Source organism: Stylophora pistillata, chromosome 8 (genome assembly GCF_964205215.1).
Source record: "Stylophora pistillata chromosome 8, jaStyPist1.2, whole genome shotgun sequence".
In the NCBI taxonomy this organism is placed as follows: domain Eukaryota; kingdom Metazoa; phylum Cnidaria; class Anthozoa; order Scleractinia; family Pocilloporidae; genus Stylophora; species Stylophora pistillata.
In genome coordinates, this window is record NC_142526.1 from 8,875,129 (window position 1) to 8,897,680 (window position 22,552).

The following is a 22,552-nucleotide window of genomic DNA, read 5'->3' on the forward strand; positions in this document are numbered from 1 at the left end:
CGCAGAGCATTTAGAATGGAAAAATATCCTGCCCAGCAGATTGCTAGAAAAAAATTTTTTCATGACCAGAAAACACCCCCCCCCCCCCCCTTCCCCTCTCCTCAAAAGTTAAATGGTCGGCCGCTTACTTCAATTCAAAAGCCTGGAACGAAAGCCATTTGTAGCACACGAAAGTCGTTTCTGTTTGCATTATTTTGATTATCACCTAGCAGTTTTTGCGTTTCCATCGCCGAAATTGCCCAAGAATTACGAAAATAGTTCTAATTATTTTTTTATTTCATGCGCGAGATCAATGCAGGCAATCCCAACCGGGCAAGATCGGCCCATCTTGCCTGCTCCGGTAGCCAATCAGAACACAAGGTTCACTTCATCTTGCCCACTGGCGCTGCAAGCGATGTAGTAAAGTCTGTTACTACAAAGTGCAACAGCTTTTTCATTACAGAGTGTGACAAGTGTAATTATAAAGTGCGACAAGTGTTATTACAAAGTGCGACAGATATAGCAAAGTGTGACAATTGTTGCAAAATTGCGACAAAACAGCCCTTCAAACACCTTTTTCACGATCCTATGAAGCTGAATAATTTGACATTTGGCCATACCATCCAAGAATCAATTGTGTTCTAAAATGTTGAAAACTGAACAGACACGAATTAAAGAGCCAGGTGAACAAGGAATGCACCAAAATAGAGGGAGGACCGTATATTCCATCCGATGATGGAAAAAAAAAATGTCGATACGTGAAGGATCGAACTTATAAAAATTCTCATCGGAAACATCTGACGGTGTATCATAATTCATTAAAGTATGAAGACTATCAATCGTATGTTCTCGTTTGAAAGTGGCAACTTTGATATGATGTGCATCCTTAAAAGGAGCTTGTTTCTTGACCCCTCCTTGATCAAATTAGCATTCAATAATGTGGATCATAATAATTATTATCCAAACTGATTGCAGTTTTATTTTATTAAACGGCCCATTTAAAGGTGATTGTTCACAATGGAACGTCTACATGTGATCCCAATGGATCCAGATAGCCGTCAAAGTGAGAAAAATATTCATTAGCAATTATGAGATGTAAGTTTTCAAATGTCATGTCATTTACCGGCGAGTACATTTAAAGCGCTTCGACTCTCTTACATCTTTAATTTATTTCGACCGTTTTTGTTGATAAAGTACTCAAGCAGCAATGTCGACGGACAGGACAAGACGATCAAGAAGTATGAAACGTTCTTTCATATTGCTACGCTACTGCGATCAGCTGAAGGTACCGCGTCCCAACATCCAGCGGGTGTTGGAAAGTAGTGGAAGAGTCACCCAGCTGGAATTTCCGAACAACTCCAGTACAGCTAATCTGCAAGAGATCGTATTGAATGGTTTCAGGCAGCATCTAAATAGTAGGGAGGCGTCGAGGTAAAGCTGACAAATAGTTAATAGGAAGTAACAGATTTCTGGCCTATAAATATGTATTATGTAGCGGTTAACCGTTTTTTTTTTTTTAGATTGCTCTTTTATCGAACTGTCAGTGGTTCTAACCTGTTGACCCTGGCTGGCACATGGGATGATATGTGCGGGGATACAATGAAGGCAATGTTCAAAAGCCGCTGTAGAGTGTTCATGCGATTAGATCGAGGTAAGATAACTCTTAACGAAAAGGGCAAGTCAACTTCGTAGTTAGAAAAGGCCCTAGGGAAAGAAAACATTTGCATAACGACAAGACATGTCCAAGTCGCAACAGCAGTCCCGATAAACTTTTAACGAGGATTACTGGAAAATTCGAACCAAGTCTTCCGACATAACTTTTAAAAGTATGCTGAAGTTTGGAGATAGAGCACGTTGCGGTACTTCATGCTTCACGCGAGCGACGATGCGCAAGTGGCGGGGTCTGGCCCGAGTTGAATCGAGTCTTGACTCACTAGTCCACGGTACAAGTGCTGAAGAGATCTTCTGCTTACAACGTAGAAAATGCATTTTTACAGTGTATTCGGAAAAGTTCGTTTGTTCACGGGACTGAAGAACAACAATGTCTAGTAGAATTATGGTTACGAATATCTGTCTCATTCAAGGAGTACTCATGTTAATCTGCACCATATTTAACTATGTCTGCACTCGGCTCAACTACATCAGACCGTTTCTTTGAAATGTAATGAATAACGTCGTCTTTCTCTCTTTTTCAGATAGCACGAATCAAGATCAGGATGGCGAAGCAGGTGATTATTAATTAATGAAAAGATCAATATCATATTTAAGCATTAAAGGTTTTTCGAAGATCGAGCACCCGCCATATACCGGTAATTGTAGAACTTTCCTTGCCTCCTTGCCAAGGACGTGATTGAAATTCATTCCTAGCTTAATTGATTGTGATGTTCTGATAGTAATTGCAGTTTCCATGAAAAGATGATCTTAAGTGATTCATGATGTGCTGAACCTGCACTCGGCTAAACTACACGATTCAGTTTCTTTTAAATTAACTTAATAACGTCGTTCTCTCTTTTTCAGATAACACGAATCAAGATCGAGATGGTGCAGCAGGTGATTATTAACGAAAAGTTCATATCATATTTATGCATTAAAGGTTTTTCTTAGACGATCGAGCACCCGCCAATTATCGGTAATTGGAGAACATTCCTTACCGATTGAAATTCGTTCTTAGCTTAATTGACTGTGATGTTATCATTAGTAATTGCAGTTTCTGTGAAAAGATGATGTTAAGTAACCTAGAATACTTTCCAAGAGAATCACTTTATTTCAACCCGATCGTTCTTTTCTTTAATGCTTGATACAACAGGGCAATCAACATCAGGAACTGGAAATGTTGGAGTTGGGGTAGCGAGAGCCCCCAACGAGGTGGTTGTGGTAGACCCTCCAGAAGGTACATGACATTATGTGTTATGATTAATAACTTCTAGGATAGTCAGAAATGAAACTTGATTTGGTACCAATAAATGGGGCTGTAACGCGAACATGTCAACTGGTGTTTAGATGAGAGTATACAAACACGTAAAAACTTGTGTTAACATTTAATTTAGGTGGACCCTAAAATAGCCATCCATATATTATTTGATTTCAAATAATTTTTATGGCCACTGCCTCCTATGGAGGTGAGGCCATAATGTTGACTTGGTTGAGTGAGTGAGCGAGCGAGTGAGTGAGCGAGCGAGTGAGTGTGACTGTAGAATTCGAAAGGATAGATGGATAGAGGAATGGTGAGGTTCTTGAGGTAGCCACTATAATTTTTCATTTCTCTTTGATATTATTATCATTATTTTAATCATTAATTTATTATTATGAATATGACTATTTGTTACCATCTATTGGGTACTCAAAAAGATGTGGGATGTAATAGTAGTAGCCATATCCAGTCTTAACTGCCTATTTTTTTTACTTCAGATGAAAACACAAGTGATGAGGAACTTGGTAGACCTATCTTTACTTCATCACCAAAAGTACATCAAGTACCCATTGTAGCAGGTACATGTAGGTATACTTTCCACACTTTTTCTGTCTGGAGAACTAAAGTGTAGGGTAGCATTGCTCTTGCAGCTTTAATGAACTTGTTTTCCTTTTTTTCTCTTTTTCTTTTCCTTTCAATTAGGTGACCAGAAAAGAGCAGAGATGTTTGTTGAAAGCCTATATGGTAAAGATGAAGGAAGTTCAATATGTAATTATTTCTGGAGTTGAGTTACAAACGGGATGGGCATAATTATATTGCACAAAGAGATATTAAGAATGAAATACCCACTTGAAAAGACTATGAGAGTTGTAATAACTTGAAAGACAAAACTTATAGCTGAAACTAGTCAATTCATGCTGTTTATAGTCTTTGTAATCATTCATCCTAAAGTTGTTCTCAATTTCCTAGAGTCAGTAGTCACATGCTGTCCTATGGCAATGGATGGCCACATTTTGGCTGCACAGGCAGTAGAAGGTAATAGTGTAATCCAATAATTATATACAAATTTTAAAGGTCAAATATTGGCTTGTCAATCCTAGTTCAAATTATAAATTATTTTGATAGGTTTTGAACATGAATATTGTAAAATAATGTAATAGAAGAAAGGGAGAATAAGTTAAAAAAAGACATGTAATGTTTTTCAGTGGGAACAGTGGAAGAGGAGGTGGATCAACTGGTTGGTGCAGAAGCGAGTAAGTAAAGACTTGGAATGAATCATCTTAATCTGGTCCTGCAAAGAAGTTATGTGCTCAATTGATTCTACATTCTTACTGTTAGACCCAAGATGTGGACCAGCCTATGATTTACAGCTTCTAAGAAAACTAATGGTCGCACATGATGTGCCCCCAGTGCTACCATTCCTGTGCATAAATGCACGAGAAGTAAGTGTGTGAAGGTTTGTAGGGATGATTTTAGATAAGAGTTGCATACAAAGTCTCTTCAGGTTATGATGGACAAGTCACAGTTGGCCTAGTCATAAGCATGTGAAACTTCAGATTGTGTTGCAGTCAGGTTCATGACCTTGCTATATGTCAGGGGGTTTTGTGTTTGAATGAAATACATTCTTTCTCAAAGTGCCTATTTCCAGCCTGCACCATTAATGACAACCAGAAAACTTGCAGGGAAACCTAATCAAATGCTGGGGATTAACCTCTTAGGAGCCAACAGCTATACATGACCTTGTTTCTTGAGCTAACCGCCTCCCGGTTAGCTCAACCGCCTCCTGGTTAGCTCAATTGGTTAGAGCACTGGACTGTTGTGCGGGAGGTCGAGGTCGATGGTTCGAGCCCCGGCCGGACCAACACTCAAGGTCTTAAAATAACTGAGGAGAATGCGCTACCTTTCTTTAATAAGAAATGGATAGACATTCTAGTATTCTCGGATAAGGACAAATAAACTGTAGGTCCCGTCTCCTGCATCTATTAATTAGATAATTTGGTTAGGCAGGGGACGTTAAAGAACCCACTCACGAGATTCCTGTGATGTGGTCTGGCCTGTTTACTGGGAATTGGAGGGAGGGGGCATCTTCAAATAAGTTTCCTTCGATTGTTTGTAAAACTGCTGATGCAGTCTGGCCAAAGTCCCCCAAACATTGTTGTGATGCGCATTTGATCATATCGACATGTTAATTTGCGCAATATAAATATTAAATTATTAAATAAATAAATATTAAACTATTATTTCTTCATGGGACTCACATTTCATTAATTCTAAGTTCTAATGTTGCAATTTAGAATCAAGTGTAGTATTACAACTGACTGAGGTCTATCTTGGGTTCATAGTGTTTTTACATAATTGTATAAAATGTACATGTAACTTTGTGTTCATGTTTAGTTTTTTTTAGCGCTTTGCGTCCGATTGTAGTGTTAGAATTGTGACATAAAACACGTCACTTAATTTTTTGACATTTCTAATCAATTCTTCCCATTCCCTAAATTATACAGTTGAGTCATCACTAGTTGAAGGTTACATACATCAAAATACACTGAAATGAAATGCATGTCTTATGAAATTAGAGGTTCTGCACGATATTGTTTGGAAGGGAAAGACAAAATTAATGTTGTGCATTTATACAATTAAAAGCAATTATTATTATAACATTCAAAAAAATCTTATTATCTAAAAATTGAACTCAGATGAGAAAGCAGTGCCACCAAGACTGTATTCCTTTGGTGCTCATCCGCTACAAAGCTTCGCAAAAGGCCATGGATACCCTAAGGTACACCTCCTATAAATCTCTGCAATATAACTTCATAACAATCAGAGCAAAGAATTATACAGTGGTCATGCTTTGCATTTCATTTCATTAGGGATAAGTGATTCTAGTTAAACATATTTCAATAATAGCTGAGATGTGCAAGTCATATTGTAGTATTGTATCCATCACTTCATTGAATATAGTACACACTACTGGTTCATTTCAGAGCTTTGCTGGATATATCAGATGTGTTGGGAACCTGCTATCTGTGTGCCTCCCTTCAAGGAAGCAATTTTGATAACAGTGGTAAGTGTTTAGGCTTGATTACCAACCTCTGTTATTATTATTGTTATTGTTATTATTATTATTATTATTATTATTATTATTATTATTATAATTATTAGTTGCTGAGACACTGGTGGTTCTCCTGGTGACTCACATGATTATCAAGCTGTATCCCAAGGAGATCATTTTCAAATTTTTTTCCCACTTTTACCATGAAACAGCAGTTTATTGGACAACAAAAGTCAGCTCTCAAAAGGCATGTAACCTCAAACAGATTTTTCCATAGTTCATTGTCAATCACAACATTGTCTTGGAAAATAAAATTTAGGAAACAAACACAAATTAGTTGTTCAACAAAAATGCATGCAAAAGTAATATGTTTTGAACAGTACCATCCAAAAGAGACATTGTCATGTCCTCAGTAATGTAATGAATTGAATGTCTTATTTGCATAGCTTGTGGGAAACATGAACAATCTCAACAATCGAGTGAAGATGTGGAGATCAGGGTGATGCACCCCACATTAACTTCCAACAGGATGATAGTTGGAAGTTTGATAGCAGGTCAGTGCAGGCATCTGAGCTTCCAATTTGTTGCTCAAATTGTAACCTATCAAAGGTATCCCATACATGGTAATCCTGTAGCTGATAATCATAATTTACAAAAATCTCAAATCTCCTGATTTTCTTCTGATTTGGGAGGTTTAAAAAACATTTACAAACAAACAAACCAAGAAATGAAAAAAATTCAAGTGTATGATGTTCTGTTAAATTATGCAATTTAACACTGATAATTATCTCGTTGTGTATTAATGGTATGGATGACTATGTCTTCAAGGAAATGAAAGTAGCCTTACAAGAGAGTTGGTAGAAGCAATACACCAAGGCAAGGAGGCTTCAAATGCTCTAAAGGCTCACAGGTTAATGTTGCAGTGTACTATAACTAACTATTGTTCAGGTTGATCTCATTATAACCATAATGGTTTAAGTTTTGTAACTCAAACTACATTAATTTGAATTTACAGGGACCTCTTGGAAAGGGACAGAGCTATAAGATTACTGCAGGAAATTGAATTGCAAGCTTCTGTAAGTTTGGTAGATCACAGATAAATTGGCAACCATTAAATACACTGTAGATTCAAAATTGTGTAGCAAAGACAGTTAAATCTGCGTATACCACACATACAGCACAAAAATGCCAATGCATGTACATTAGAAAAAGAAGTGTAAACTGCTTATAGAAAGAACTCATGGTGTATATCTTTTTGGTAGAAGAGAAAAATTAAAAAATACAAACAATAAGGAGGAAATTAACTGAAAATACCATTGTTGGCTTTCTGGATAAACCAATCAGACACCACAAAGATAGCACTATATGAACTAGGAAACAAATGTAGCTTTATTGATGTAAACAGCTGATAGAAAGAAATCATGATGTAATTTTTTTCTTTTTGTAGAAACGAAAAATTAATATAAAAACAAGAATGAAGAAACTGCAAATACAATCGTTGGCTTTATTTGAAATGTATTTTATAAAGTGGTGCTTTGAATTACATATACTTTATTATGAATTCCACTTTTTCAGGAGGCTTTAGACAGGGCCAAAAGCAAACCACAAACAGAGGAAAGAGTAAGTTTAAGTTACTTTGTTGTATATTTTTAAAGATTTTTTAACCTTACATGAGCAGAATATCAACATGGTTCATTAACAGATATATTACTTCCAAATGAATTTCTAAATCTTGGCATGTCCATTTCCATGTATTCTAAATTCAATCACAGGCCCAAAGACCTCAGGACTTAGAAAATGAGGTAAATAATGCAAATGTTCTGGCAATTGTATTTATTAACAATAAATAAACCAGATAATATCTGAAAAGTAGTATTCCAAAAATGCACATTAACAGAAATGCGTATACCAGTAGTATGTATATATTAGTGTATAAGTGAAGGCATCTGTTTTTGCACAGAGTGAGATGTGGCTGTATATAGTGCTATTAAAAGCAAAACAGGAAATTGGGAAATTATCACTTTTATGCCCCATGTTAATTGTCTACTAAATTAAAATAACTCATTGTATATTACTTATATGGCAGGCTGATCTTGGTGAAGGTGAAAATTTGGATGAAACTGTGGTGGATTCTGCGGAGGTAATGTCTGTACTTCCTTGAAACTGCCAAAACTAATATGGCTTAACTGGCTAAAGTGCAAAATTGGACTTTGATTGATTTACTGAATATTCCCAGTTATGGCTTTTAAGAATCCTAGATATATCTTTGTCTGCAATTGACGTGCTCGTCAATTGATGTTCCTAAAAAACTCTAATATGAGGAAAAATCCAGCAAACTCACTGGCGTGCAGTGAATTTGTTCTTCCATGAGTTTCTAAGTGTTGGTCAAATGCCAATTTCCTCATTGTACTTTGAATTTCAACTGCACGTGCAGCACTGCATGGTAATAATTATCAGCAAAGCAAGGTGAAATTTTTTGGGTTTAAATGATGATTATGATGGTTTCTTTGCAACTCTTTGAACACGGGAGAAATTATTGCCTTAATAAGTCTTAATAAGTCTTGGGAAATACTTTAATATGAGTAAAACTCCAATTAATCATTTTTGTTTAGGTCCGCAAGAGAAGGCTCGCAAGGTTTAGTGAAGGGGTAATTACTTTTTATGATGTATTTCAAAAATTATCCATTGCAAGTCTTTTTTAAGTGAATAGTAAACCTTTCATTTTGAAAACAACTTTGAAGACATAGGTGGTCAAACACGAACAAGTAAAACTTGATCGTTTTATATATTTTGTAGGAATCTTGTAAATATCCCCGTAATAATGAGAGTGACTGTGATGAAGATAGTAGAATTGTAAGTATCGTAAGTGGTTTGAAATGAAGTATAGTTACTATTTCAAAACTTGAAGGAAAAAGTGCAGATCTTTTGAAGAATTTATTTGATTAAAATGTATTTTCTTTTTTTTTTGCAGACTTTCAAGAATTAATAATTTGTATTTTTGTTGTAAAATCTTAATTGTTGAACTTAATCCATAAATTTTCATTTCTATTTAATTTTTAGTGATTTGTTCTTAATAAGTTATTATGTATTACCCATATTGTAATTCATATTTTTATAAGCAATACAACTATTTAAGTTGTGATACAAGTTGTGGATGGGTTTTATTCAAATTAGTAAACTTCATTTCCCTTCCTTGATGTTGTTTTTTCTTCAAAAAAGGTATGAGATATATTATCAATAGTTTGTCTATCTGCATGTCTTTTGATGCTGTCAATACAAATAATAATAAAAGTGAATGAGGTCCAGGTTCAGCACTAGGCAAATATAAGTGTATTCAACATCTCTCATTGTATAATAATAAACTATAAGTGAATCTCGCAACTTGATTAACTGAATTAAACAGGAGGTGATGATTATTGCCAATGTGACACAAAGTAAGAAATCATTCGTTGAAAGCAGAACGGATGGGTTAGCTCAATGATGGTACAAATAAAGACTTGCACTCTCTAAATGAACTGTTTATTGTATCCATTAATTTCTTTTCTGGCAATAGATAGGTTTCACATCATTTTGATTTCAGTATCAACAAGATTACAAACAACTATGCGCGTGAAATGAAATGAAAGAAAAGTTCTTTTCGTCGATATGTAATGGTGGCCTTAATAATTTCTTCTTTCATACACTGTTGAGGGTCTTTAAAGCAAAACTGATTTCAAAAGGTTTGCTCAGTGATCATCTAAACAATAGAGGCTCAAACTCCCTCAGTTAATAGTTGATATTATCCATTCATTCATTTCTGATCATTAATATTGGTTCTCACAACTACAATACCCCCATTCCTGTTAATCCAGCCAAACAACTGAAATAAATTTGAATTTATTCAATTTAGAGTTTATTTGCATTTGCACACGACCCCACAAGCTGTTCAGCTTTAAACATTATCGTGTCTAAATAAAGGTGTTATTATACTGTTGGCAGTTATGAAAAGTTTATATAAGTGATTTTGATTTCAGTAATTTTGATTTTCAGTTTACAATAAAGCGAAGCACTTGTCAAACTTGAAAAGTAGTATTTCCGTAATGAAATCGACAGTAACACAAGAATTAACATCATTCCAAAGTTAAGCAAAGTTGAATTCGAAATCTGTTGAAGTTCTCTACGAATTCTCGGATGACTTATTTGCTCCACGTGATTTTTTAAATGCAAGCGTAAGAAAGGAAAATATTGTTTTTCCTTAAATTTTTTTATGCAGAGATGTATCCGTTGATAAGAGAAAAAAAAGAATAAATGCTGTGTACTGTAGGAATTCAGCTCACAACCTCTCGCTTTATGGGCTACCAGCTAGTTTTACAGTCAGGGGTCTTAAAATCAGGGGTTCTTACAGTCAGGGGTTCTTACAATCAGGGGTTCTTACAATCAGGGGTTCTTAAAATCAGGGGTCTTACAATCAGGGGTCTTACAGTCAGGGGTTCTTACAATCAGGGGTTCTTACCATCAGGGGTTCTTAGAATCAGGGGTTCTTACAGTCAGGGGTCTTACAATCAGGGGTTCTTACAATCAGGGGTCTTACAGTCAGGGGTTCTTAGAATCAGGGGTTCTTACAATCAGGGGTCTAACAGTCAGGGGTTCTTACAATCGGGGGTTCTTACAATCAGGGGTTCTTACAAGCAGGGGTTCTTACAATCAGGGGTTCTTACAATCGGGGGTTCTTAAAATGAGGGGTCTTAAAATCAGGGGTTCTTAAAATCAGGGGTCTTACAATCAGGGGTTCTTACAATGAGGGGTCTTAAAATCAGGGGTTCTTAATCAGGGGTTCTTATATTCGGGGGTTCTTACAATCAGGGGTTCTTACATTCAGGGGTTCCTACTATCAGGGGTTCTTACAAACAGAGGTTCTTACAATCAGGGGTTCTTACAATCAGGGGCTCTTAGAATCAGGGGTTCTTAAAATCAGGGGTTCTTACAATCAGGGGTCTTACAGTCAGGGGTTCTTACAATCAGGGGTCTTACAGTCAGGGGTTCTTACAATCAGAGGTGTTACAGTCAGCGGTTCTTACAATCAGGGGTTCTTACAATCAGGGGTCTTACAAACAGGGGTTCTTACAATCGGAGGTGTTACAGTCAGCGGTTCTTACAATCAGGGGTTCTTACAATCGGAGGTGTTACAGTCAGCGGTTCTTACAATCAGGGGTTCTTACAATCAGGGGTCTTACAAACGGGTTCTTACAAACAGGGGTTCTTACAATGGGAGGTGTTACAGTCAGCGGTTCTTACAATCAGGGGTTCTTCAATCAGGGGTCTTACAAACGGGTTCTTACAATCAGGGGTCTTACAATCAGGGGTTCTTACAATCAGGGGTCTTACAATCAGGGGTCTTACAATCAGGGGTTCTTACAATCAGGGATTCTTACAATCAGGGGTTCTTAAAATCAGGTGTTCTTACAATGAGGGGTCTTATACAGTCAGGGGTTCTTACAATCAGGGGTTCTTACAGTCAGGGGTTCTTACAGTCAGGGGTTCTTACAATCAGGGGTTCTTAAAATCAGGGGTTCTTACAATCAGGGGTCTTACAGTCAGGGGTTCTTACAATCAGGGGTCTTACAGTCAGGGGTTCTTAAAATCAGGGGTTCTTACAATCAGGGGTCTTACAGTCAGGGGTTCTTACAATCAGGGGTTCTTAAAATCAGGGGTATTAAAATCAGGGGTTCTTACAATCAGGGGTATTACAGTCAGGGGTTCTTACTATCAGGGGTTCTTACTATCAGGGGTTCTTGCAATCAGGGGTTCTTAAAATCAGGGGTTCTTACAATCAGGGGTCTTACAGTCAGGGGTTCTTACAATCAGGGGTCTTAAAATCAGGGGTTCTTATAATCAGGGGTTCTTACAATCAGGGGTTCTTACAATCAGGGGTCTTACAATCAGGGGTTCATATCAGTGTGTTTTATATGGAATGATGTGCCCAGATGTTGATATTGATCGTTGCTCCTTACGTTCAGGGGTTTATATCAATGTGTCTTACACGAAGGGGCTGTGTCTAGATGTTGATATTGATCGTTGGTCCTTACGTGCAGGGGTTTATATCAGTGTGTCTTACACGTGGGGACTGTGCCCAGATGTTGATAATGATCGTTGCTCCTTACGTTCAGGGGTTTATATCAGTGTGTCTTACACGTGGGGGCTGTGCCCAGATGTTGATATTGTTCGTTGTTTCTTACATCCATGGGTTTTAATCAATGTGTCTTACATGATGGGCTGTAGGCAGATGTTGCTACTTATCTTAGTATCTTATGGTTAGGGGTCTGTGTTGATCATAACTCTTTACGTACAGTGCGTATTCTTTGCCCAGATGTTGATATTGATTAATTGAACTTAAAATGTCACATCCATGTTAAACGTGTGTCCAGTTGTTTCTTGCGATGGTAAAATGTTACATCTATGGGTCTGCGCGCAGATGTTGATATCGATCGTCGATCGTGAAGGTCAGAACCGTACTTGACATCCAGGGGTTTTATATTTGTACCTCTATATAGTCGCTATGTAGCGATGATGATTTACATAAGGGGGTTTTGAATAAAATGTCATGGTTGTTTTATATAAGGGTCTGTTCCCAGCTATTGATAATGATCCATAATAACAAAGTCTAATATCAAATTTGACTTTCCTTTACTTAACATAGTACCCACAAAAGAATTCTCTAAATTTGGAGAAAAGTCATCTGCAGTGTTGAACTGGATCAACTAAACTGGAGCAGAAAATGGTGTGAACTGCACTGACTGAACTGTAAGAGGTTCACCTAACTTTAAGAACATGTAGTTGGGCAACTCAATTCCACAAATGCTTAAAAACAGACTCAATATTGGGGGTGCCATGCTCTACCTTTTCAGAGAGGAATATGAGTTTAGGCCACACTATGGCACTTTACATAATAAGTGAAAGATCAAATATTCTTCTCTCAATTTAGAGTAAATATTAACTGACGTATCAAGATATTGAAACTGAAGGTTTAAACTTTGTTAACTATTATAAGGCAATGTTAATCAAATATTACAGTGGGCATCTTCCGCCATTACCATATCACGCACTGCAAATAGCTGCCATGTGCATTTCCTGTACTTACCTCACAATAGTTGGAGTGGCCGCCGGCCATTGCAACTGTTGCAAGGCTATACGCAAAACTGCTTGCCCGCGAAGAAAAAGAGGAATTGTAACGCTGTGTTCAAGTTGAATAATATTAAAACTCTCGTTTTATTTGGTCCTACCAATTTTGGTCCATTTTGGTCCAATTTTGAGCCGGATGCAAATCAGCCGCTCACGACGAGCAATCAAGAATCATGGCACTTGGTCAACAAATGTGCGATATCACCGCTTCACAGCAGCCTTAAAGTGACTCCTAAAGATTCGGTAAGCAGAGTAAGCCAGGTCGATTCTGGTCATTCGAAAGCACTTTCTCGCTCTAGTTTTTCGTTGTCCTCGTCAAAGAGAAGAGGAGACGCTAAAATAAAGGCCTCCATTGCAAGCCTTCAAGCAAAACAGCTTTCCGAATGAGTTAAGAGAGACAATGAAGTACGCGAACTGGAGTTTCAAGAAGAAATGGCTCAAAGGGATATAGAGTGGAAACTTGAATGTCGAAAACGAGAGCTCGACCTACTACGAAGAAAAAGAGAAGACGAAATGGCTGTGTTTTCCGTGCAAAATCAAGCTGAAGTGGCACACCTTGAGCATGAAATACTGGGTCAAGAATTTAACGAAGGAAGAACACCAGTATGTTATTTGTGCACCATCTACTTATGGTTTATAGCTCAAGTATTACATCAGGTCTCACTGTCATAGTTATTGTATGGTCAGGGAGAGCAAATTAATTGAAATATCAAAAACAGGATTAAAAACAAATATCTCACCACTTAAAGATTCATCCCAGTTTTCTGAATCAGACAAGGCACTATCACTTCCAGATGAAACACTTGAGCAATCCTCAGTGTCCGCAAAATAGTTTTCATTGCTTTGCTGAGAGCATAACAGTTGATCATCTTCTAAATCCTCCTCATCTTCAGTACATGCTGTGAGAAGGAACACTTCACATGAAAATTTAAGTGTAAAAAAAAAACCCTAGCCAACAATTCACCAAAAAATACCCAAAGCTCACGATAAAAGTTCTCGTTTGCCTTTAATATTGAAATTTAACCATGGGTAGCATAATTATATGGTATAGGAAACGAAGGGAAGTCAAACTATTTGCACTCAACATTGAGGAGCACATATTTAAAACTCAGTTGAAAACAAAGACCAGTGCAGATCATTTTAATTTCTTAATACAACATTTTAACTGTACAATTACAACTGAAAGTACAAATAGGCTCTTAGATGAATTTACCTCTATTCTGTGATAGATTCTGCCACCAGATACACTCACTGCACTTTTGTATAAGTTCACACAACTCCCACACCACATCTGAGCCTGGTTGTGAGGCATCTGAATTTTAACACAATCAAAATGAAACATGAGAATCAGTGCAACCTGCCTTTCAAAAATGTAGACATGGTGATCGATGCACCGATTGATACTAAGAAAAATTCAAGTTACTTTTAGCACAAATGCAACTAATCTATGATGACATGTCTCCTTTCTACAATCCTAGCAAGGAAAATTGTCATGATTCAACTTTGTTCTTACCTTAATTTATTTTAAATATCTTTGTCTGATATCAGTTATCATAATTGAGAGACAAAAAAACAAGGAAATGTTTACATCACATCAGAAAAATATGTAATTCACGTCTAAAAACTTCTTTCCAGTAGATGCTGACCTTCATTACCATCTTAAAAAGATGTACAACTGACCACGTCTATGGTGGCCGAGAACTGCCAACAAAAATTCTTATATTTTTGTGTAATAAATGTTAGTTTCGCTGAGAAATAAATCAAAACTAATATAAAATACAAAGTAAAATGAAATGAAATCTAAAAGTAAAATGACATGAAATTTAAAAGTACACTTTAACTAAAACTAAAACCACTTTACTTTTAAGTTAAAGTAAAATGGAAATACAGTTGAATTGAAACATAAAATCAATTTTAAATCAAATTCAAAGTGCAAGTGAAAGTGAATTAAAAGTGTGAAATGTAGGTAAACTGAAATGAAATACGTTTTAAAAGAAGAATGAAAAACAATATTAGTGGCAGCGCTCGGCCATAACAAAATTTACATTCACTTTCAATCACAAAGTGAAATCAATTTTCCCATGGCCGAGGGCTGCCACTTGAAAAACCGTTTTGAAACTAAAAATTACCATGGCCGAGAGCTGCCACAGTAATAATGCAATCGGCGCTCTAGACTCATCCTTAGTCCCACTCAGCAATTTCGTACTCTCGTGCTTTCTGAACCATAGAACTATGGCTGAATGGAGACATTTCGCAAATAAACAGAAAGAAAAGCGTGGTAAAGGCCAAAATGCCTCAAAGAAAGACAAAAGTGATGTTGGCTCTGAACTTACAGTACAAAGAATGACCTCAGATGTCAGTGGAAAGCAACAGAAATACTCACGAATAGGCCCAAGGGAGTATGTGGCGTTTGATTGCGAAGACCTCTCAATCGAGAATATCCGATCGGCTTGTCAGAGGCATTTTGCCAATGCGATCGAAAAGGGGATGGTTTGTGACGTTTTGGCAGGGGAACGCGGACCTTCATGCTCAAAAATGTCTCAGATTCCGGACCTTAAAGTGTTCTATGTGCGCTTCGTCAAGAAAGATCCAGCTGAGGACGAAGAAGAAGTTGTGGTGGTGAGCAGAATGTTTCTGTGTTTACTTAGATTCAGATGCGTGTGAACATTTCTTTCTGATAAAAACTGGATTTTTTATTTATAGTTTGGACAGACATTACATATGTTGCCACAGGTAGCCCAAACTATCAAAATTCAGTTCAAGTTAAATTTTTAATGTATAACTTGTATTCGTTTCATACCATAAAATCCCTATTTGTAAATCCCAATTTCCAATAGACATTTTTAGCAGTATGGTAGTCATCTTGAATCCCTTTATTCTTTGCTAGAAACTATGGGATGCTTAGGGGGAAAAGACAGTAAACTTATGGACTGTATAGTTGATAGTTTGGTTAACTAAATCAAATTATGGAACATGAAATTATCAGATTTCGTGCATAGATAGTTAAATTTTTTTTTTATTCCAGAAGTCATAGTTTCGTTTACTCCTTGATAACTAAGACCAGAAAAAGCTCATTGTGGAGCAAACTAACAGACTTTTGGGATCAGTCTAAAACATCCCATTCTCACCATGCTAAATAATTTTTTTTTTCGGAAATATGGCATTTAATAAAAATGTAAAAATGATTTTCAAAAGTTATGTTTAACCATAATATTCAGTCTACCTATTACAGTGCATCTAGACCAACCAAGGCCACCTGAGGAAATATTGTACAAATTTTCAAACAACTATTTAACCAACTGAATAATTGCAGCAGAATTTTACCAACTTTGAGACCATCACTCACTGATTACTTGAGATCAAATACTCAAAGTTTGAAGTAAATTGAACCTGTAGAAAACAAAAGTCATTGGATAATAATTTGTAGAGAATTTTGAGTTGGGTGACCAGTAAATACAATGCAAGTCCTATGTTATTTTTTGAGTAGTAATAATTACATGTAATAATCTCAAAACTCCAATTCATTGACAGAAACGCAAAAGAGAAGGTCCAACAATTGAGAGACCAGCATCTGAAAGCAGCCCAAAGAAAAAAGTTGCAGTGAGAGAATACCCCAAGAGTTTATCAGTTGTTGAAATGATGAAACTTGGAAAGGTCATTTTGAAGAAAACCTCTACAGTAATCTACATCTACCAATTTGATTTAGAACATATGGAATGGACCACAGTTCCATGTGATGTAGAATTTCTTATAGATGCTGAGCCTTTTGCTTCTGGAGGTTTCAGGAATGCCTTCAAAGCAAAAAGTTTGACCAAAGGCTACACAAGCTTAACATGGGTTGTCAAACGCTACCTTGATAAGGCATTGCAAGATATTCAGGACACAGAACAAACTCCTGAGGAGCATACTAGGAAGGTCGTACAGGGACACACCCTTGCTTTTAACTTTGCAAGACAATTGAGAGAAAGAGTGATACAAGAGCAAGTTGATGGAGAATATGGACAGGTATTGGAGTACAGGAAAATATTCATGGGTAAGACAGACATTGATGAGTTTGTTACAGTGGAAGAGTATATTGAGGGGGACTTTGTCAAATACATTAACAACAATGGTCAATTATGTGGAAAAGATAGTGAAATACGGAACAAGGCAGAAAGTCTAGCACATTTCAGTTATGAGAAATCAAAGGGAAAGCTGATGTTGTTGGATATACAAGGCTCTGGTCATACGTTATATGATCCTGAAATTGCTTCAAGGCAGATTTCAATGGCTGCTATTGACAACTTTTTTTCAAATCATAGTTGTAACAAGTTTTGTACCCTTCTTAAATTGAAAGAAAAATCATAGTACTATGTTTTAGATTGCAGTGGCAATATTTCCATTATAACAGTTTGTATTTCTATTACCTGTATTGACATGTTTGTTTTGTTTCAAGCGTTGAGTTCCATGATAGATCATATTTTACAAGTGAACATACCATATGGAAACCTTGGATTTAATTCCATTACGTATATTGATTTTTTCCAAAAGTATGGACTTTAGTTGCAATATTAACATTTAAACTGTTTACATTTCTTATGTCTATATCTAGTTAGTTGCATGTTTTGTGCAAAGCATTGAGCTCCCTGATAGAACATGTTTTACAATGAAAAACTCCATAACATATATTGATGTTCATTAGTTAGTGAATACAGCGATTTGCTGTCATTATCATGTAAGGGGCAAAATTACTAAATTGTGATTGGTCAAGACAGAGGGCATTTTTTCTTTATTTTTGTAATCGCCCCTAGCAAAATTACTTGAAAATGATTGGCTGAAAATCGCTTAGCAACGGCTGCCAAGGTAAAGAAATTTCTGTTTGTTTTGTAACAATGGCATCCTGTTTTGTGCGAGATCAGTAAGGAAACATTTTACCCCTTATATTATACACAAGTAATCACATGGTTCCTCGTAAAATTAAGGATTAATATCACTTGTGTTTTTGGAAGTTGCAGAAATTGCCCTCGTCGCTGCGCAACTCGGGCAATTTCAGCAACTTCCAAAAACACGCATGATATTAATCCTTAAGTTTACTCGGCCCCATGCGATTACCTATAAAAATATTATGGCCGCCAACATATATACATATATCATTGTTTGGGGCCAGTGTGTTCTGTTCAGACTACTAAAATAACTTCAAGTGAAAACCACATGTATTTTTTCTATACCATAATAGTAACACAACAAAATCTCCTCAGTAGGGTGGTCTCGTCATAAGTCCAGTCTCACTGGGGGGCGTGAGATCCGACTTGACACTGGTTTCCGTGTAACTTGTTTCTTCTTCGCCCTTTCCTTGACCTTTCGAGCAACAGACTCCCCACCGTAAGCACCGCTGTCACAAAATTCATCACTTCCAAATTGAGTACTGCTTGCTTCCAAACGATGTAGCCTCTGTACAAGTCTCCTTAGAAGCCCTTTCTTTGTCTTCAAAACAACAGTACGAATCAAGCCGTCTTTTCCAGGAAGCAATCTTTCAACTCTTCCCATTGGCCACTTTCCTCTCGACACCTTGTCTTCAGAAATCAGCATTACATCTCCAATCTTGAGGGCTGGTTGTTCATTCACCCACTTCTTTCTAACGGATAACTGATGCAAGTACTCTCCCCGCCACCGTTGCCAGAAATGGTTAATAAGCTTCTGCTGGTACAGGTATCGCTGCCTCGTTGTGCTTTTGTTTGCTGAAAGTTCGTCTACGAAGTCCGGTAAGCTAAACAGGGATCTTCCAATAGCAAGATGAGCTGGTGTTATAGGCGTTAGATCTCTTATGTCGTCACTTACTGTGGTGAGCGGTCTCGAGTTAATAACGGCTTCAATCCTGGTAAGGATGGTGGCCAACTCTTGATAGGACAACAGCGCTTTGCCCAAGATCTTGCGAAGAGGTTCCTTCACTGAACGCACCAGCCTTTCCCACCAGCCGCCATGCCAAGGGGAGCGCTCGACGATGAACTTCCACTTGATTCCCTTGGAGGTCAATTTGGCCTGGAGCTCTTCCTGATCTATCCTGTCCCACAATCCTTTATTGACAGATGACCCTTGTGTGAACAACTGTTGGATCTCACGGTCAGCGCATTTGAACGTCTTCGCATTGTCAGACCAGATGGTTCTACAGAGCCCTCGTCTACTGATCATACGAAGAAATGCCTGAAAGAACTCTTTAGTGGACAAGTCACCCGTAAGCTCTAGATGGGTCATGCGGGAGGAGGCACAAGTAAAGATGCATATGTAAGCCTTTTCTGGGGAGGCACTCCCTCGTACGAACAATGGCCCTGCAAAGTCTACACCAACGTGAGTGAAGGCTGGAGACAATGACGCCCGCTCTGATGGCAATGGCGCCATTTTCTGTGAACATGGACCAACTCGTTGACGTCGACAAACAAGGCACTTTCCCAGGATTCTTTTAACTTCACGACGTCCCTTGGTGAGCCAGATCTCTTGTCGTAGAACCGAAAGAGTGCCCTCCGGTCCAGCATGAAGTAACTCCTTGTGCACACTTTGTATGATTTTCTCAACTACCGCATGACCATGTGGTAAGATTATTGGATGTTTGGTACCCTCTGGCAAGTCTGAGTGCTGTAATCTACCTCCTACCCGCAGCAAGCGATCTCTCTTGTCGAAATAAGGGTCCAATTTTAATATAGCACTGGTGTTTGGTAAAGGAAGGTCCTCCTCCAGCCTTTCATACTCTGCTTGGTACACCTCTTGTTGTATCTCCCGGTACCACCTCAACTTGGCATCTTGCAGCTCCTCGGCTGACAGCTCTTTGGAACCTGCACTTATTCCTGACTTAAAAGCTCGAACACCTCGAAGAACAAATGCTGTTACCCGGATTAGCGTCAGCCATTGCTCATATCGAGATGGATCAATCACCGGTTCCATAGTAATCAACGCGCACGTTCTTGTCACCCTTTGTTTTCTTTCTTTCTCTACAGACTCGGTCAATTCGTTTGGCGACTCTCGTTGTTCAGGCAGGCATTGAGAAGATAACCAGCACGGTCCACTCCACCACAACTTGCTATCAGCTAAGACCTTTACGGGCACTCCACGTGTAAGTAAGTCAGCAGGATTGTCCTCCCCTGAACAGTGTTTCCAATGGTGTGGGTCCCATGTGGACTGAATCTCAGCAACGCGGTTTGCTACAAATGTCTTCCACTGGCTACTTGAGCCTCTGATCCACTGAAGAGTTACCATGCTGTCAGTCCAGCAGACTACCTGCTCTACTTTGAGTGTTAACGTTAGGGATTCTACAACAAACTTCAGCAATCTTGCGTTAACAACAGCTGCAAGTAACTCTAATCTCGGTAACGATACAGCCTTTGCGGGAGCCACCCTTGATTTGGACATGACAAGATGTGTTGACGCATGGCCGGTTTCATCCAAGCACTTGATATAGACTGCCGCACCGTATGCCTTAGGTGAAGCATCACCGAAGCCATGGAGCTCTATTCTAGAACTTGATCCAATGTTTTCCATGAAATAGCGGGGAATGGTGATACAACTTAACTGTGAAAGTTCCGATTTCCACGACCTCCACTGCTTAGCAATATCCTCATCTAACTGGTCCTCCCACTGTAAACCCTTCTGCCATAGTTCTTGGAACAACATTTTCGCTCTGATTGTAAATGGTGTGATTAGTCCCATAGGGTCAAAAACCCTCGACGCAATGCTCAACAGACTTCTCTTCGTTTCAGGGTCACGAGCGGCCAGCGTACTTGGTGGCACGTTAAAGAGGAAGCAGTCAGTTAGTGTATTCCAACATATTCCCAGTGCCTTGAGCGGTTCCCTTGCATTGAAATCAACAGTACTGGACTCTGCCTGATCTTGCTCTGCAATGTGGCTAAGGACCTTCTTCGAATTACTGGCCCACTTTGTCAGATTAAATCCACCTCGTTCCATCATCGCACTTAAGGACTGCTGTAACTTCACTGTATCTTCAACATCATCAGCACCACTAAGGCAGTCATCCACGTACATGTTCGACAGGACTTCCCTTGATGCATCAGGGAACTCTTCGCTGCATTTCTTCGCATGGCTTTGAACTGTGGCAATAGCCAGGAATGGACTACAATTAACACCAAATGCCAACATTTGCAGCTTGTACACTCTCGGTGGTTTATCACTTTGTAGATCCCTCCAAAGATAACGTAGAGCGTCCTGGTCTCGTTCGTCAACCTTGATCTGGAGGAACATCTTTTCAACATCAGCCATAAGTGCAATCCTACGTGCTCGGAATCGAAGTAATACTGATACCAGGTTAGGTTGAAGTGCTGGCCCGGACAGAATACAGTCATTGAGAGATACCTCATGCTCGTCATATGCTGAAGCATCAAAAACAACACGGCATTTTGTAGTTTTCTTGTCCTCTCGAAAGACTGCGTGATGGGGTAAATACCTGACCTTCTCGTTATCATCAACTGCTTCCTTTACTTCTACGGCAAATCCCTTATCTACGTATTGGTTGATGGTATCCTTGTAAGCATTGGCTCTCTCTGGGTTTCTCCTCAGCTGTCTTTCCACACTCTCAAGTCTCTTGGCTGCCTGGAGGTAGTTTGACTTGAATGGCAGAGCATCGCTTTTCCATAACAGTGGTACTTCATAACGCTCACCATCAAACTTCAGTCCCTCGTTGAACTGTCTAACAGACTCTTCTTCCTCTAAGGACATGGGTGTATTCCCTTTATCTACAATTCCAATAGATTCCAGCTCCCAAAACTGCTTAAGAATGTCTGTAACTGGATCAATGCACACGGTAGACAGCATGGATTGAGTGTTCTTAGAAGAAAGACCCTCGATGGGTCCTCCTACAATCCATCCAAGTGTTGACTCTACTGCAGTGGGAGCATGAGTGGCTTCCCCTTTCTTGCATTTACCACTCATAAATGAAAAGTAAAAGTCTGCTCCTATCAAAATATCGACGTTAACTGGTCCACGAGGGTACGAGTCGGCAAGTATCAAGTTCCGCAGGTGGGGGTAATCTTCTAGCCTGATCTCCACTGGTTCTAGTGGTGTGCAGATCTTGTCAATGGTGAGGGCCTCCATGCTAACTGGTGTTGAAACGTTTTCTTGAACAGAGGCAAGTGAGAACCTGACTTTCTTCATTCTCTTCGTTTGACTGGCTTCTCCCCCTAACATGGATACACTAAGGACCTCAGAAGGTCCATCAAGGGCAAATGATTCGGCAACCTTCTTGGTGATATAAGACCTCTGGCTTCCTGAGTCAAACAAAACTCTTACAGGTGCTCTCTGGAAATCGTCTGAAACCAGCATGGCTGTCCCAGTCTGTAATAAGGTTTGTTGCATCTTGGAGTTGTATGAAGCCACGAATCCACTTAATGTTGTATGTCCCTTTTCTTCCATGGTAGGATCCCAGTCACCATGAAGTATATTGTGATGACGCCGGCCACATCCTTCGACTT

At 38.5% G+C, this 22,552-nt stretch overlaps 3 protein-coding genes across 9 annotated transcripts in view; 2 read left to right on the forward strand and 1 right to left on the reverse strand.

Annotated features, from left to right (window-relative positions):
* The first annotated feature begins 998 nt into the window (after window positions 1–998).
* Window positions 999–9,915, forward strand: LOC148724820 (uncharacterized). Of its 7 annotated transcripts, XM_088731216.1 has the most exons (21): window positions 1,159–1,410; window positions 1,500–1,630; window positions 2,175–2,207; window positions 2,497–2,529; window positions 2,786–2,869; window positions 3,388–3,474; window positions 3,593–3,634; window positions 3,860–3,925; window positions 4,096–4,143; window positions 4,229–4,332; window positions 5,587–5,669; window positions 5,875–5,954; window positions 6,389–6,496; window positions 6,771–6,852; window positions 6,958–7,018; window positions 7,518–7,562; window positions 7,715–7,744; window positions 8,029–8,082; window positions 8,555–8,590; window positions 8,739–8,795; window positions 8,914–9,915. In XM_088731216.1, exons 1-21 carry the CDS (start codon window positions 1,187–1,189, stop codon window positions 8,926–8,928), a joined length of 1,503 nt encoding a protein of 500 aa, XP_088587342.1. In that variant the 5' UTR covers window positions 1,159–1,186; the 3' UTR covers window positions 8,929–9,915. The 7 variants fall into 7 exon arrangements, 6 of the variants coding, with proteins under 6 accessions (XP_088587345.1, XP_088587343.1, XP_088587344.1 ...); XM_088731214.1 differs by having other exon boundaries at window positions 1,158–1,410; window positions 8,739–9,001; XM_088731215.1 differs by having other exon boundaries at window positions 1,158–1,410; window positions 3,388–3,468; window positions 8,739–9,001.
* A 3,857-nt stretch (window positions 9,916–13,772) lies between these two features.
* The window catches only part of LOC148724821 (uncharacterized), a 29,030-nt gene continuing 20,250 nt past the window's right edge, over window positions 13,773–22,552 (reverse strand). The window contains exons 10-11 of the mRNA XM_088731378.1: window positions 14,314–14,412; window positions 13,773–13,999 (exon numbers count right to left, since the gene is read on the reverse strand). Of these exons, the coding sequence (XP_088587504.1) occupies window positions 13,773–13,999; window positions 14,314–14,412 (326 nt within the window). The remainder of the gene's footprint in view (window positions 14,000–14,313; window positions 14,413–22,552) is intronic.
* LOC148724822 (myosin heavy chain kinase D-like) lies at window positions 15,318–18,219 on the forward strand. Its single transcript, XM_088731222.1, has 2 exons — window positions 15,318–15,719; window positions 16,632–18,219. The coding sequence occupies exons 1-2, from the start codon at window positions 15,333–15,335 to the stop codon at window positions 17,445–17,447; spliced, it is 1,203 nt and encodes a 400-aa protein (XP_088587348.1). The 5' UTR covers window positions 15,318–15,332; the 3' UTR covers window positions 17,448–18,219.